At 41.6% G+C, this 15599-nt stretch overlaps 1 protein-coding gene across 20 annotated transcripts in view; it reads right to left on the reverse strand.

The window, feature by feature from the left end:
* Positions 1–3952: 3952 nt before the first annotated feature.
* The window catches only part of NAP1L4 (nucleosome assembly protein 1 like 4), a 1123813-nt gene continuing 1112166 nt past the window's right edge, over positions 3953–15599 (reverse strand). For all 20 annotated transcript variants that reach the window (XM_078682909.1, XM_078682913.1, XM_078682901.1 and 17 more), the window contains one exon: positions 3953–4225. In XM_078682909.1, the coding sequence (XP_078539035.1) occupies positions 4187–4225 (39 nt within the window). In that variant the 3' untranslated portion in view covers positions 3953–4186. The remainder of the gene's footprint in view (positions 4226–15599) is intronic.

Raw genomic sequence — 15599 nt, forward strand, 5'->3', positions numbered from 1 at the left:
AAGTACATAGCACCACTCTTTTCCATCCAGTTCCCCAGATCACTGTTTAAGACTGAGTGTAAATCCCGAAGGGTGCATGTGGGGATTGAAACAGGGAGGTTTGGAGAAAAGGTAGAGCAGTAAGGGTAGCACAGTCAGGATAGCATCAATATTTTTTACAGAGCGATGCATCCTGCCACAGACAATGGCAGGGTGATCAAAAAATCCCCCTGGGTTTTTAGGGAGCATACTATTTTGCCAAGGTTTGCTTCCAAGAGATCCTCCTCCTTGTGGGCAATCTGTACCCCCTGGTATTTGAATGTCGGTGGGCCCACGTCAGAGCCTCATTCCCCAGTTGCACACACCTCCCAGGAGATGCTCTCTGAATGGAAAGACAATAGATTTATTGTAATTGATTCAGAAGCCAGAGATCTCTCAGAAGCTGTTCAGGGTATAGGCAAGTGAGCCCAGGTTTCGAAAAACATCGCTGAGATAAAGGATCCAACCAAGCATTTGCAGGCCAAATCACACCTGTGAAGTGACCAGAACATGTAATCCCAGTGTAAAGAATCAAAAGCTTGTTCAAGGTCTACGGAGAGGCAGCTTATATCCTTGACTGGATAGAGGCATTCAGATGCTCAGTGAGGTATTAAGCAGCGGAATAAAACCGGTTTGGTTTGGGTGGGCCAGTGTGGGTAAGTAGGCCGGATATGGTCTGCAATAATTTTATGGAGGATTTTGTAATTGACGGATAGAAGAGAGATTGGTCGGTAGGAAGACGGAAGTTCAGGGTCCCGTCAGGATTTTGGAATAAACCCCATAAGGGCCTCGCGTTGAGTGAGCAAGAGGGAGCCACATTTCTTTGCATTGTGGTGCATCTGTAGGATGTGTGGTATTAAGGAGGATTCATATGTAGCACAAAATTCAAGGGGTAGTCTATACAAGTCAGACATTCATGATCAGGCATCCTAGATTATATCAGTAGTCACGCGGTATCTGGGATAAGAACACCACCTCGAGGGATCTGCACCAGGAGTCAGATGGGTCGTAGGATTCCTACCGATACAGTCAAGCTTGATAAGTGTGTAAAGGGACATTTATTGTCTCATGCAAGTTGTGTGGTTACCCGTCTGCATCAGTGACAGTGGGGATTGGGGTTCCCAGGCTGTGTGACAAACCAGCATTGATAGAAGTCTGCCCAGCTTGCCTGCTTCGGCGTGTGTATGCAATTGATGTGCCGTCCAGTCTAAGCATCAAGTGCGCTCCATCAGAGCCACATTTGCCTCCCCTTCTCTCTGCAAGTCATGTTTTCGTGCAGGGTTTGTCATGGCCCGGGTCTCCCAAATCTGCAATGATATTTCGGCATCACAGAGTTAGCTGCCAATGGCCTGGTGGGTTCCTACCACAATAGTGATGTAGGTCTCACGTAAAACCACTTTCTCCACCACAGAGAAGGATGCAGAGCCTGCATCATAGATAGTGTGATGTGATTGCCTCTACCAATACGGTCTTAAATGCTTCATCTTTCATTCACAAGAGTTTAAGTTTCCAGGTGGGGACTGGTGTTGGCACTGTCCCAGTGGAAATCTGCTTATAACGGGTTGTGGTCAGAGAAGATCTTATTCAAGTATGCATGTTTTGTTTGTGATGAGGTCAGTGGAGTATACTATGCAATCAAGGCGGACATATGATTCATGAGGCAGAGAGAAAATGGAATATTCTTTGTCGTGAGGGTGTTGAGCTCGCCATATGTCCGCTAGGCACAAGTGCTGCAACCAGTCTGTGAGAGCCTTAGCATTGCGGGTTACCGGGGAGAGGGGGATATGACTTGTCCAATGCCGGGTCTAGGAAACACTTCTAGTCACCTCCCAGTATTCAGCAGATGCCCGTCCACTGGGCAATAAGCATGGAGACGGAGGACAGGAACAAGTATTGGTTCGAATTGGGGAAACATAAGCTCACCATCCCTATCGGTTGCCCATTCAGTCGTCCCTGAAAAAAGCATATCACCCATCTTTGTCAATAAGGACATAAGATGTACATAATAGTATACATTTTAAATTGATTAAGAATAAGTAAGAGAGCTCAATAAAATATCACTGGAGGAGGGTGTTAGGACCAGAAATCGCCACAAACAAAGGTTATTCCATTCACTTCTGATAAGACCCTCATAAGTCCATGAAAACATCGAATACAAAGCCAGACAGGCCATCAGAGTCACATTCTGAGGTACATCTTAAAACTAAAGACTGCCAAACCATCAACAGGGTGGCCAATTGGCTGTTCCATGGGCAAGAAACTCAGCCACCCCCACTCCCCCTCTAGGCTAACTATCATTGACAACACTTTTGACCATATCACCAATGTCTTGTTGGCACCCGCTCCATCGACAGCAATGCCTACCGTTCAACTGACCCGAAGAAATTGGTAGAATGGGCCAGGGCTTCAGCTGTGGCATTAACCTGTGTCTACCCCAACTTTACTAAGTCTTCCTGTAAACATCAATCCTATGTAACATAGCCACTGCCATAGACATGCCTGCTCCCAGCTCTCTAAAAGAGAACGAAAACTGGTAAAGCCAATAGGTCTTGTCTTTAAGACCTATTGGCTTTGCCAATGGTTTTAATAAACAGAAAAAAAGGCTACACGATAATGCAGGTTTTCTTTTTCCAGGAGTGCGGGGGAAACAGCATGGATAGCAAGTAGGAGTAACATTACAGATGGCAGGTGGGGGAACAACACGGATGGCGTGCGGAAGCAGAACGGGATGGGTGGAGGAAGCAACATGGATGACTCAAACAGGGGAAGAAACACAGAGGGTGCGCGTAGGGACGCAAACAGAGACAGACCACGTGAAGGGGGTGGAAGTGAATTAACAAAGAGTGAAATGGGTAGTACGAAGAAAGCTTGGAGGGTGAAGCTGTATAAAACTGAAAGCTTGAATTAGAGTAGCTCGAGGGACAATGTGGTAAATTGCTTTTTTACAATGTTATGAAAAGAAACGTGCTGAGAGAAGCAGGCAAACACTCTGAATGGCACAAACACCTGCATGGTTGGAATGCTTAAGAAATGTGTGTTACTTTTAAAATAATCATAGTGTTTACTGTAAGAAATGAAATGTGCATGAAGATAGTATAGGAAAGCAGTATTGGAGAGAGGGCCCAACACAACAAGGGGACAAGGCACCGTTTTGAACAGTAAAAATAAGATTATCCCGATTAAATAGGGTTTTTAACGGCTATACCCTGTAAGTAGGAATTGTTTTTAATATTGAAAGTGAATTACGCCTGTATTAATTGTACTACATGATGTGCATTTTGATTGTTTATTAATAAAACCAAGGAAGCGCTCTGAAGACACTTTACGTTCACCTAGTGTCTTCCTACACTGCAGTTGTACTGTGGTTCGGATGCATATAACACACAAATAACGAGATCCTGCCTCGTTTTAGATTGAATGACGTATAGGAAAGGCCTTAGATGAAATGATTTAGAGTGGCTCAAAGTAAAAAGGTGTTGAAAGTTTAACTTTTATAATAGTAGTCACCCACCCCAAATAATAATCCAATTTCTTACACTCTGAAAAAATAACAGCTTACTATTTAATGAATGACTGTTTGCAGCATTATTACTTTATAGTCGAACTCCTAAATATTTATGAAGACCCCCCAATAAATGTATTCAGCCCCACTTCAAGGCGCCACCTCTTTTTTTTTATAGCTTGAAATTGATCCGGTCTCCTTATGCCAAAACTCTCCTATAATGCCTTCCTCTTAAGCAGAAGATACAATTATTGCCAACTCATGCAACAAATATGCTATATCTGCAGTGTTTATCATTCTAATGAACATTATTATTTAAAAAAGAAAAAAGTCAACACGCAATGAAAGCAAACCATAGTTGGGGAACTATTCTTTCATTGGGATTGTATTCTTTCCCAATTAGAATGAAACTCATTTAACACAGTAACCACGTTTTACTTGAGAGGAGTGTGCTTTATTGAAAACCTGAACATCGATGTATTTAAATTAGCGCTGTACAATTCAAGGTGTCCCCAAAAAGATCAAACCTAAAATAAAAATGGTGTACTTTAATTATGGGCCACGTCAAGAACCTGCTAGTGAGGATGAACTTCTTGAACAATTCTGGGCAGGCATTCAAATGTCTGCTAAAATGCATTACACAATCACACCATTCTAGTATCTCTGTCACTGTTGTTTGCAGTCAGCGGGTTGGCCGGATTCATTCTAAGAAAAAAAAACATTAAATAAGAGGATTTAGTACCCGAAATTTACAATAAATTCTTTACAAATTGTTGAAGCTGTTTGGACTAACTTTTACCTAATCAGTGAATAAGCGTGCCTAAACAGTTTAACACTTTCTTTTAAAGCGCTAACATTGCGTACACAAATGTTAAAAGGTCGAGAAAATAGGCGTTAATGGCCAAGTGCAACAATGTTCTCAAAATTAGCTCCCTTTTCCTACAGGCACACTGTATATATAGACAGTTTGATACCTCCCGTTCTAGCCAGGCCTATATAAAACTTCTTAAATAACTAAATATTAAAAAACGTTTAGCAATAATAATCATACATTTCTCATATTTTATCATTATATTAAGTTGTTGAAGTTATTCAGATCAATCTTTTAATCACAATCATTAGATCCTTCTGCACTTTGTTATCCAAATCACTTTTCCGGTTACATTAATTAAAACCTATGCCAACACTAAACATATACAAACTTCCAACAGACCAAGCAACGAAAACTGAACTTAACGTATTTAACCAACCTTCAAAAGACTGGTTGAATGACACTTGTTTGCCAGTACCTTAAGATGTCGGAGTTAGATAAAGATGCCTTTTTTTTTTATTTCAAAATATTTTATTTATAAAGAAGTGACAAAGAATAGAAGGAGCAAAATACAATAAAAGTGATACAATTGAAGCAAGATAAATACCCACTCAGGGGCTAAAAATGAGGTGTAAGCAAAGTAAATGCGTATAAAAGTAAAAGTAACCTATTATATAATACAGAAACCGATTAGGTAAAAGTTATCATCAAAGCAATAAACAAAAGTATCACTATCAAATTTTGAAATAGAGACATGGGAGGAAATAGAATAAAAGAAAGAGAGAGCAATAGGAAAGATGAAAGGGGATAGAGGAAGAAAAGAGAAGAAGGAGGATTCCCACAGGATTAACCCATCATACAAAATCATAGGACACCAAGTAGACAGACAAATCAAAAAGGAAACTGAGCAACCAACCCTTTTGATGACAGATCCATATAATCATCCAAAGCTTTCCAAACCCCACTAGAGATAGAAGGAGAGAGATGAGCATGATCAATCGAAACGTGAGCGCTGCGCAAAAAGGAGACCCAAGCCCACCATGTATGATAGGAAATCGAAGAAAATGATTTCCACTCCATAAGTATAATTTTCACCGCAACAGTCAGAAGAAGATCCATCAACTGTATTTCCATGGGATCTAAGGGGAGAGGAGTAGGGGTAGCCAGTGGTCCCAATAAAATTAAAGGGAAAGAGAGTTGGAACTCAATACCAAAGATAAGAGAGAGATGTTTATGGATGAGGCTCCAAAAAGGCTGAAGCAGTGAACAACCAAAAAACATATGTTGAAAATCGCCCGCCAACAATCCACAACTCCAACATAAATTGTCATCTTTAAGATTGAGCGAATGTAGACGCACATGCGTCCAATGAAGGAGATTGAGAGAGAAAAATTTAGACTGCATTAAAGATGGAGCGATTTTATTGCGAAGAGAGAGTTTACCAATCAATTGCCAAGTATCTGAGGAAATATGATCCGTAATGTCATGATCAAAATGGTGTAACCATTTTTGTTGAGCAACCGTCTGTGCGGGTATTGAAGCAGATGATAAAAATTTATAAATCTTGGAGGCAACGTGACCAGATTTAATCCAGATATGAAAAAGTGAAATAGTAGAAGAGGTAGGATGAAGACGTACCTTAGCAAGGGCCACTTTAATTTTAAGAAAAGTATAAAAATCAAGGTTTGTTAAAGAGTGTTTCGTAGCCAAGGTGGAAAAAGGTAATGGTTCATCAGAAGCGCCATAAAGATGTTTAACAAGAGAGATCCCTTTAGCTGCCCAGTATGACATGAGGGCGGGAGTAATGTTGAGTTTAATTTTAGAATTCCGCCAAATAGACGTCCACCTAGTTTTATGTAAAGGGGATTGCCACTTTCTTATCTATTTTCCTGACCGCAGCAATTGTATCTAGAATTATAGAACGAGAAAACAGGATATGCAAAGTAGATGTGGTGCAAAAAGAGGCAATAGGCAAAGGAGATGCTAAGTCCTGCTCTATTAGCAGCCAAGAAGGAACATGAGGAGATGGAGGAGAGAACCACAAGGCACTTTGAGAGGCTAAAAAGGCAGTTTGGTATTTGTCCCAATCAGGAAAATTGCAACCTCCCATATCACAAGGCCGGCGCAACAATTTGTATGCAAGTCTAGCACGTTTGTCATTCCATAAAAATTTAGATGTCAGAACATCAATTTCGCGAAAAAAGTAATCTGATAACTTAACCGGAAGCATGGATGAAACAAAATTAATAATAGGTGTGATCATCATTTTGAGAGTCTGGAGGCGACCCCACCAGGAGATATGTTTCGGAGACCATGTATCCAAAAGACGACGCACTTTAAGGAGAGTCTGGGATTCATTATAGGCAGTAGTGGCATAAAGGGTAGAACAGAAGTAAATCCCTAAGTACTTCAGGTGTGTAGACTGCCACTTAAAGCCCGCAGATCCCATATGAGAAGGGAAACAGTAGGCATTCAGAGGGAACATTTCCGTCTTATCCTTATTTAGGGTATAACCTGAAACCGATGAGAAGAGGGAAATGGTATTTGAAATAGCAGGTATTGCCAGGGGTATATTATCGGAAAAAATAAGATCATCATCTGCGTAGGCAGCAGTTTTAATACAGTGAGGCCCGAATGAAAAACCTTTAATATCTGGGTGTAAGTCAATTAATCGAAGAAGAGGATCAATAGATAATAAGAATAAAAGTGGGGATAAAGGACAACCTTGTCTAGTGCCCTGACGAAGATTAAAAAATGACGACGTAGCACCATTAACTCTAATGTTAGCTCTAGGTTGAGAATATAAGGACATTACCATGTTAATGAAAGAGTCGCCAAGGTTGTGTGCGCATAAAACAGCCCGAAGAAACGGCCAAGAGACCTTGTCAAAGGCCTTTTCCGCATCAAGGGCCAAGGCAGGGAGTTGAGATCGTTTAGCTGCACCAAGAATATGACAAAAGGTGCGTATATTGTCTCGCGCAAGACGACCCTTTACAAAACCGGTTTGAGAAGGATGAACAAGATGAGGGATAAAGGATTCCAATCTTTTGGCCAGGATTTTAGCAAAAATCTTAGCTTCCATGTTAAGAAGAGAGATAGGACGGAAGTTTTTGGGATCCGAATGGTCTTTCCCTTCTTTCGGGATCACTACTATAGTTGCTTCAGCAGCAGTACCAGAAACAGACCCATCCTTAAGAAAAGAATCAAACACAGATTGTAATTTGGGAACAAGTGCAGGGAGAAAAGTTTTATAAAATAAAATAGGATAACCATCAGGGCCTGGGGCCTTACCCGAACGAGTAGCTTTAATTGCGGTAACAATTTCCTCAGGGGAGATTGGTCTATTTAATAAAATGCGATCATCCTCAGAGACCGACTGAACCGGAACAGATTTTAAAAAATCCCGACAATGGTCAAAAGAGGATTGATTAGAAGGAGTATATAATTTGTTATAAAAATCACGAAAAACTTCAAGTATTTCATCAGTTTGGAATTTTTTATATCCCGAGTGGTCAGTAATAGAAGAAATGTGCGAGGACTTAAAGGAGCAATCTTGGAATTTCAGTGTAGCCGCCAGAATCTTCCCAGCTCGATTTTTTAACAATAATTTTTTGGATTTTTGCGCTTGTACTCCAATATGGGCTCTTTTAGTAACAATAGTATTATATTTGTATTTCAGTTGTTTTATTAGCTGTAAACAAGAAGAATCCTTAGAGTGTCTAAAAGTGGCTTCCAGAGTTTTAATTTCAGAGGATAAATCTGTAAGCTCCTTTTTAATAGCAGAATTCCTTTTGGACATACAGTTAATAACTTGACCACGGAAAGTGCATTTAAACGAATCCCAGAGGACGATTGGGGAAGAAACAGAGCCGTCGTTCTCATGGAAAAAAGTTTCTATAGCCTTAGAAAATTCATTAACCTGAGAAACATCATGCAAAACTTCGGTATTCAATCTCCAGGAACGAGCACGTGATTTAGGGGCAACAGATGATAACGTAAAAGTAACCGCAGCGTGATCAGAAATCAAAATAGGATGTATAAGCGGAGAAGAGGAAGATGAAACAAGAGAAGAATGAACAAGGAGATAATCAATACGAGAAAAGGAAGAATGAGGCGAAGAAAAGAAAGAAAAGTCACTACCAGAGGGATTGTGAAGACGCCATACATCTTGAAGGTGAGTAAAGGAACACATGTTAAGCTTTTGTTTGTGGGATTTAGGAGGGCGAAATTGAAACGCAGAATTCCTATCTAAAAGAGGATCCATCGGTAAATTAAAATCTCCGCCAACAATAAGATTGCCAGAATGCGGGGTGTCATTCAATTTTTTGGTAACCGATTTCCAAAAGGTCGGATCGTCAACGTTAGGAGCATATATTCATGTATATGTATATTCATCACATAAAGATCATGATGTCCATCCGACAGTTTGGATAACAACCAACGACCCTCAGAATCATGATCAGAAGAGAGTATAGACAAGCCAGAATTCTTTGAAATTAATGTAACGACCCCATTCCGTTTGCCCGAGGCATCAGAACAGCAGACATCCGAAACCCACTCCCTCTTCAAAAACACCGCCTCTCTGGCAGTGACCTTGGTCTCCTGAAAAAGGACCAGGTCAGAAGATAGAGATTTACAATAATCTAAGATTTTCGACCTCTTCACCGGATGATTCAAACCCTTAACATTAAGGGATAATACATTTAAACCCGGCATGGAAGTACATAAAGATAGAAAAAAGACGCCATGGACGACAGAGAAACAGCCAACCTCACAGAGACAAGGAACCAACCAGAAAACATAAGGAACAAAGAGGGAGAATCCATGTGGGGAATCCAAAGAAGAGAAAAAGAAAGAAAAGAAGAAAAGAGAAAAGAGAGAAGGGAGAGAAGAAGCAGGAGGGGAGGCCTAAAAAAGACCAACTTCATACTAGGGAGAACGTGGAAAGGCTAGCAAGGGACCCGTACAAGGAGGAAAAGTAATTAATATCAATAGCCCCAATAATATACCAAGCTGATGGCATTTAAATGAGAGCTGGGAACAAGCAAAAGTAGCAACGAATATCAGCTGAATATTGTAAACTATCATAATGTAATTAAGAAATTAGTACAGTCACAGTAAGTTATTACTCCAATAGCAAGAGATATATTTATACTAAGTAATAATACTAGACGATCTGATAAGGAAACAAAACAATGTGGTAAAGCATGAACAATAGATGGATGCATGCAGATAAACATGTATAGCCTAGAACTAAATATGTAGTTAATGAACAATCTATAACTGTATAAAGTTAAACAGTATGTAACTGGAATTGAGAATGCAGGAACAAATATGCATATAAGAGAAGAAAGGAAGAAAATAGGAGAATAAAAACACAGAAGATAGAAAATGACACATATCAGGAAAAAAAACCAAGGTAAATATTAGGAATAGATAAGAATCAAGAAAAGAAAAACGGACCTGAAATGAATATTGAGATGAAATATAAACAACAAGGGCTGTAAACAGGATAAAGAGAAGAGAAAATGACATGTAGAAATAGAGTAAACAACATGACTGTGAAAGAAACAAAGAGTATAGAAAGGAGAAATGGGAGATAGAGGAGTAAAATAGAAGATCGGGAAAACTATAGAAAAATAAATAAGAGCAATAATTGAAAGAGAAACAGAAGGAAATCGAAAAAGCCTAAATCCAAGGAAGAGGGATACCAAAAGAAGACATTGCGGACACAAGGAGAACAGAGAAACTTCAGCAACAGAGTTGGAGGTCAAGACCGAAATAGAAGCTCAACAGGAGAGAGGAGAAAACCCAGGCATACAGAAAACCACCACCAAGAAAAACAAGCATTTACAATGCAACGGTTTCGCCTTTGTAAAAGTTAGAGCTATTGGCATTGTAAATGACAAATTCTTTATTTTTGTGTTGGTTTTGAAAACAGATAAATAAATGGCATTGCCATTTACAATGCCAATAGCTTAATCTCTCGCAAACAGTAAAAACAATTAATAACTACTAACCTCCTTATCAAAGGACCAAAAACCCTGCCTTAAGTTGCAGTCATTAAAGAGCTTGCTGACAATTAGGAGCTCCCTGAGTGATGGTGTGTGTTTTGTAGGTGTGTGCGTGCGCACGTGTGTATTGCTGACATGCAATGCTCACATTCAATTAGGAGCTCCCTGAGTGATGGTGTGTGTGTTTGTAGGTGTGTGTGCGCGTGTGCACGTGAGTATGCACATGTGCACGGTGTGTGTGCATGATCATTGTGTGAATGAACGTTCAAGAGTGTGTATGAATGTGCGCATGTGAGTGAGTGTGCATATGCATGGATCCACAAGGCATGAAAATGTATGTGCCACTCTAGTTTGTTGGTCTGCAAGGATTTTTTCATCATGCCCTCTGAGGCAATCATGGACCAGAAACAATGTTTACTGCATGTGTGAGTGAAAGCAAGTGAATGTCAGAATGCATATGTTTGTATCTGTGGCAATGTGTTGAAAGTGGTGTGTGCATGTGTGAGGGTAAGTGTGTGAAAGAGAGAGATAGTGTGCAAAAGGCCTTGAAGGGCTGGTATCAATATGCAACAAATGTCAGCAACTCATTCTCCTCCGAGGCCGGGCTGTCTGGGGATCAGTGTTTATAAATTATTTTACGTCCTCGAGCACTCTGTCTGCGAGGGGACGCACACAAAGCACGCCTGCCACGACTTTATCAAATATACTTTGTTGCGAAATGTGGTTAAAGCGCTGACATGGACAGAAAACGCTATACAGAGATAAGCGCAGTATATCTGCGTTTTCTCCTGTCAGTCCAAGCTCCCCAACTGCCCCCCACTCACCACCCGATCTTTTTAAAGCAGGTCCAACCACACGTGCCAAAATTACCACTAACCACATGTGGCGGGAAGTCTCCAAAGTTATCCGACCTGAAAAGCTTCCTTAGCGAAGTCAAAAAGTGTCCTCTTCTCTCACTCAACTGCGATCATAAAATCACATCCCAGAGGCAGGCCCCTCTTTCTATATATATATATATATAAAAAATGACAGCTCCCATGCAAAACACGAGTCAATATCAGCGCAATGCAGGAAACCTCAACAGGACAATATAGATAAGACACCATAAGGCGAATGGAAAAACATATGAGGTGCAAACAAAATAAAAACACACAGTAAGATCGAGTGCGAAACCTTCATGAGGCAATGTTAAAGAAGGTGAAAAGAATGAAATAATTTAAAGTGTTTCGTCAGCTAAAACACCTCTAATAACAACAAACGCAGTTAGAACAATAATAACAAATATCGTAATAATATTAATAATCATAATAACAATACCAATAAGCATAATAACAATACTAATAATCATAATAGTGATCGAAATAATAATTTCTCCAGCAAATACAACTTGCTAAAAATGCCTTGGACACAGTGGCATCAAAGTTGTCCTGACAATTGTGCATCTGCCTCTCTGTCACAGACACTGCCCTGTGGGGTAAAATCAGACCCCCCCCCCCAACACACACACCCTCCAACCCACCTGGACCCCAAACCCACCTCGCCAAAGCCCAGACGAGTCCCTTTCTATCACATATTTCATTTTGCAAAGGAAAGGTCCTGATAATGCTTCCTTTAGTCAAAACTTGCTGAAGAGACCCTGCGCAAAAGCACTATTTCACTCTCAAGGGGGATTAGAAGGCGCTATAAAAACCAACGCAACCCGGAAGTCTCCAATAAAGGCACAGCCTCTGAATATTGCATTTGATTGGCTGAAGACCGGTGCTAACAAGAAAAGTGTCCTGTCTTTTGAAAGTACCGGCCATCTTGGTAATGATACTATAAAGTATCGGCACTAGTCTGCAGGGGCGCAATACACTTTAACAGGAGAATACTTGTACGTTTCAACAGGAAGCAGGCACAGAAGTTCAAGAGACGATTACGGTTTCGTTTCGAGTCTTTTTTTTACTTCCAGATGTAGAATATTTGCATTGACTTTCTCGAGTCTTTGGCTCCATCCGAAATTCCTCCCTTTCAATTTTGATTCGTCCATTCGTTCGTTCATAGTATTTATTACCGGCTAGCTAGAGCATTATTTGTCGTTGTCAGAACTTACTATTCCCTTAACCTGATTGGAGCACTGTGGTGACGTATCCTCGTAGCACAGGGCATGGCGTCGGGTGTTGCTATGGTGAATCTTCGAGTTTGTTGACGCGCGACCCTGGCAGACTCGCTGGAGACAAGCAATCGGACTATGTATTGTGCGCGAGTATGCCCTCCTGTAGCCCCTTTCACAGAGCCATTGAACGTGCACGTGGTGGGGCGCCAACGGGAGCCAGAATTTCAGACTGCCATGTGCGCTGCGCAGGTAAGAGCGGGGAACACTCGAGATGCGGCTGAAGCTCTACACTGTGAAGTTGTGTGCCTGTCCTCTGCTTAGCATCTCCAAATGGACCCGACACACCATCTCTCCTCCGAACAAATATGCATTACTGTATAACCTACCCCTCAGTAACACATTCCAGACTGCCTCACACATATATGAAATGCAAGCGTGCTGGTTCACTTCAGCAAGTGCTGGTTAATAGTTATGGTATTTCAACATGCCCTGCAAAATTCTGGAGGGCTGTAGCACCACCGCTCAGTTAAAAAATAAGTACAATGCTCCGTTCTTGATTAAGATATACGTACAATATTTTTAGAGTCAGAGTATCCAATAATAAACACCTGGAGTCAAAGTATACATAAACAAGCAGAATGCGGAGTCAGGGAAAGGTAGAGTGACAGAGGGGGGGGCGGCGACGTGGAACCAATGAAGGAAAGCACAGCGTCCTGTAGGGATTCGGGGGCATGCTCTCCCCTTCCCATTGGCTGGAAGGTAAAATTCCGGCCAATGGGAAGAGGAGAGGGCGGGACTTAAAAAAAGTCACGGAAACGCCCCCGAATCGCGTTTTCACGGGGAAAGCGTGATTGACAGCCACTGTCTTCCAATGGCTAGCCTCCATTTATGGAGCTAGCCAATGGAAGACAAGGCGGGACCAAAGCCCATATGTAGAGACAAAAGATTTCGGCTCCGCCCACCCACTGCTCACGCAGTGGGACGGTAGCCGAAACCTAAAAAAACAAGGAGACATTTCAAGTGCCCGAGGCACCAGGATCTTGCGATGTCGCTCTTTGAATCTCCATCTCTATCTCCAATTGGTTGTCCAGGAATGTAGCTAAGTCGGCCGGCTCATCGAAAATTCTGGAACGTCCTTTGTAAGTAATGCGGAACTTCGACGGACCAGAAAACGAAAAGGGAATGTTCATCTCAGAAAGACGTTTCCGAAGATTAAGGAAGCCCTTTCTTCTTATAACCGTATCTCTGGCAAAGTCCTGAGAAATTGAGATTCGATGACCTTCCCAGACGACCTGTTTAGCTTTCCGCATATGAGAAAGAATCTGTTCAGTATGTTGATGTCGCAGCGGCTTGAAAATTATTGCTCTTGGCTGGGTTGCTGATTTAGACCGAAACGTTGGAACACAATGTGCTCTTTCTATCTCAAATTCTCTCTGGAATGAGATTTGTAAGGTGTCCGGAAGCCAATGAGATAAGAACTCAATCATAGACGAAGATGATTTCTCTGCATCTTCCGGCAGACCAAAAATGCGTAGGTTAGATCTACGATTACGGTCCTCCTGCTCAGTGAGATCTCTTCGCAATGCCGCATTGAACGCTCTAAGTGGCTGAGGGATCTGGATTGTTTCTGCATACCATCCTCTGCACAGCTGATTCGTGATTCCGTAGCAGATACACGAAGAGAGAGGGCTTTGAAGTCAGATCTAATAGCAGACACCTCCACTTGCAGTAAATCCGTATTAGTTTTCGTTGACTGCGCAATATCATGCACTTCATTAAGGCGCGTTAATATTGTGTCCAGAGTGGAGTTAGTGTCTGACTGAACAGACTCAGGCGTAAGGGACAATGCCTTAAGTCTCTTAAGCGAAGTGCCAGCATCTTTTGAATCTTTGTTGTTCGAGGAACGACCCATATTTGCAGCCATGGAGGAGCAGCCTTCCAGAAAAAATACACAGCCACTTGAGGAGAAGAACAAAAACTGCGTAGTCTGTACCCAAATAAAGAAATACAGCACACTGAGCGCAATGGGCGCTAAGTAAATAATAGCGGCGGACTTATATGCAGGGCAGGCAGACACCAAAGTAATGACAGAGCCACAAATAGAGCAGGAGGGCACAGCAATGACTTTGTAAGAAAAAGATCTACACCAGCAAGGAATAGCTGCACTGAGAAAAACAGCGCATGGGCAACTTAATATCCAGCCAAGCAGCAAAAAAGGAGCAGGAAAAAGGAAGAAATGTTACCAACTTGAGGCATCGTAGGAGAAATGTCCTGGACAGCCACCACAACCGGCAATAATGTAACCAAGGCGGCACTTCTGAAGAGAAAAATGCCAGCTGCGTCAGAAGCGGGAAAATGGCGGCCGCCCGTGAGAGAAACGAGCGTCACAGGCGCTCAACAGAGAAGGCATTCAGCTGATGGCAGAAATTTCCAAAAACGACGTCAAACAGATCCCTGCATATTCCGCTGCAGAAGGATGCCGTTTCCGCACACAGGGGCAGTCAGGAAGCGGAGAAATTAATCCGACGGGACACTCTCGCCTCGGAGCTCAAGCGCGACACGCCATGCTGCAGCGGCGCGCAAGCCACGCCCCTTAGATAAAGATGTCTTAAAAGAAAATTATGAAACATCAGTATAAATCAACCCAATTTGGTAAACCAAAACGGATTCCAGACTAGTGTTTTACAGTATATCCAAAGGGCAGTCCATTGTTTTTAAGAAGAGGAAAAAACTACATCGAATATTGGAGACATGGTGTGTATTAGACTAACTCGTTTTCTAGGTTGACAGCTTCGAAGACCACAGAGACCCCTAACTATCATGTGACGAAGGAGATCATCCGGTTTTGAAATCTGCAATGTAAAATAAGGGTCTGGCTATTTTCGTCTCGCTACGAAGTTATTCATCATACTTCTGAAAACACAAAAAATGCCCCAACAAAGGGAGGAAAGACAAACCCTCACCTAAGAGCAAGATGAACTTGTATCTAATGTTTAATTCAACAACCACAGTTCACAAGCACTTACAAAATAAATGTTATTTCTAACGCTTGATTTAGCATGCATGCATCATGTATTTGTTCATGATTGAGTAACTCAACAATCTCTAACGGGGACATATCCTCAGGTGTCCAGGTACACTTTCACAACATTTTAGGAC

This window comes from Lissotriton helveticus, chromosome 3_1, assembly GCF_964261635.1.
Source record: "Lissotriton helveticus chromosome 3_1, aLisHel1.1, whole genome shotgun sequence".
Lineage (NCBI taxonomy): Eukaryota > Metazoa > Chordata > Amphibia > Caudata > Salamandridae > Lissotriton > Lissotriton helveticus.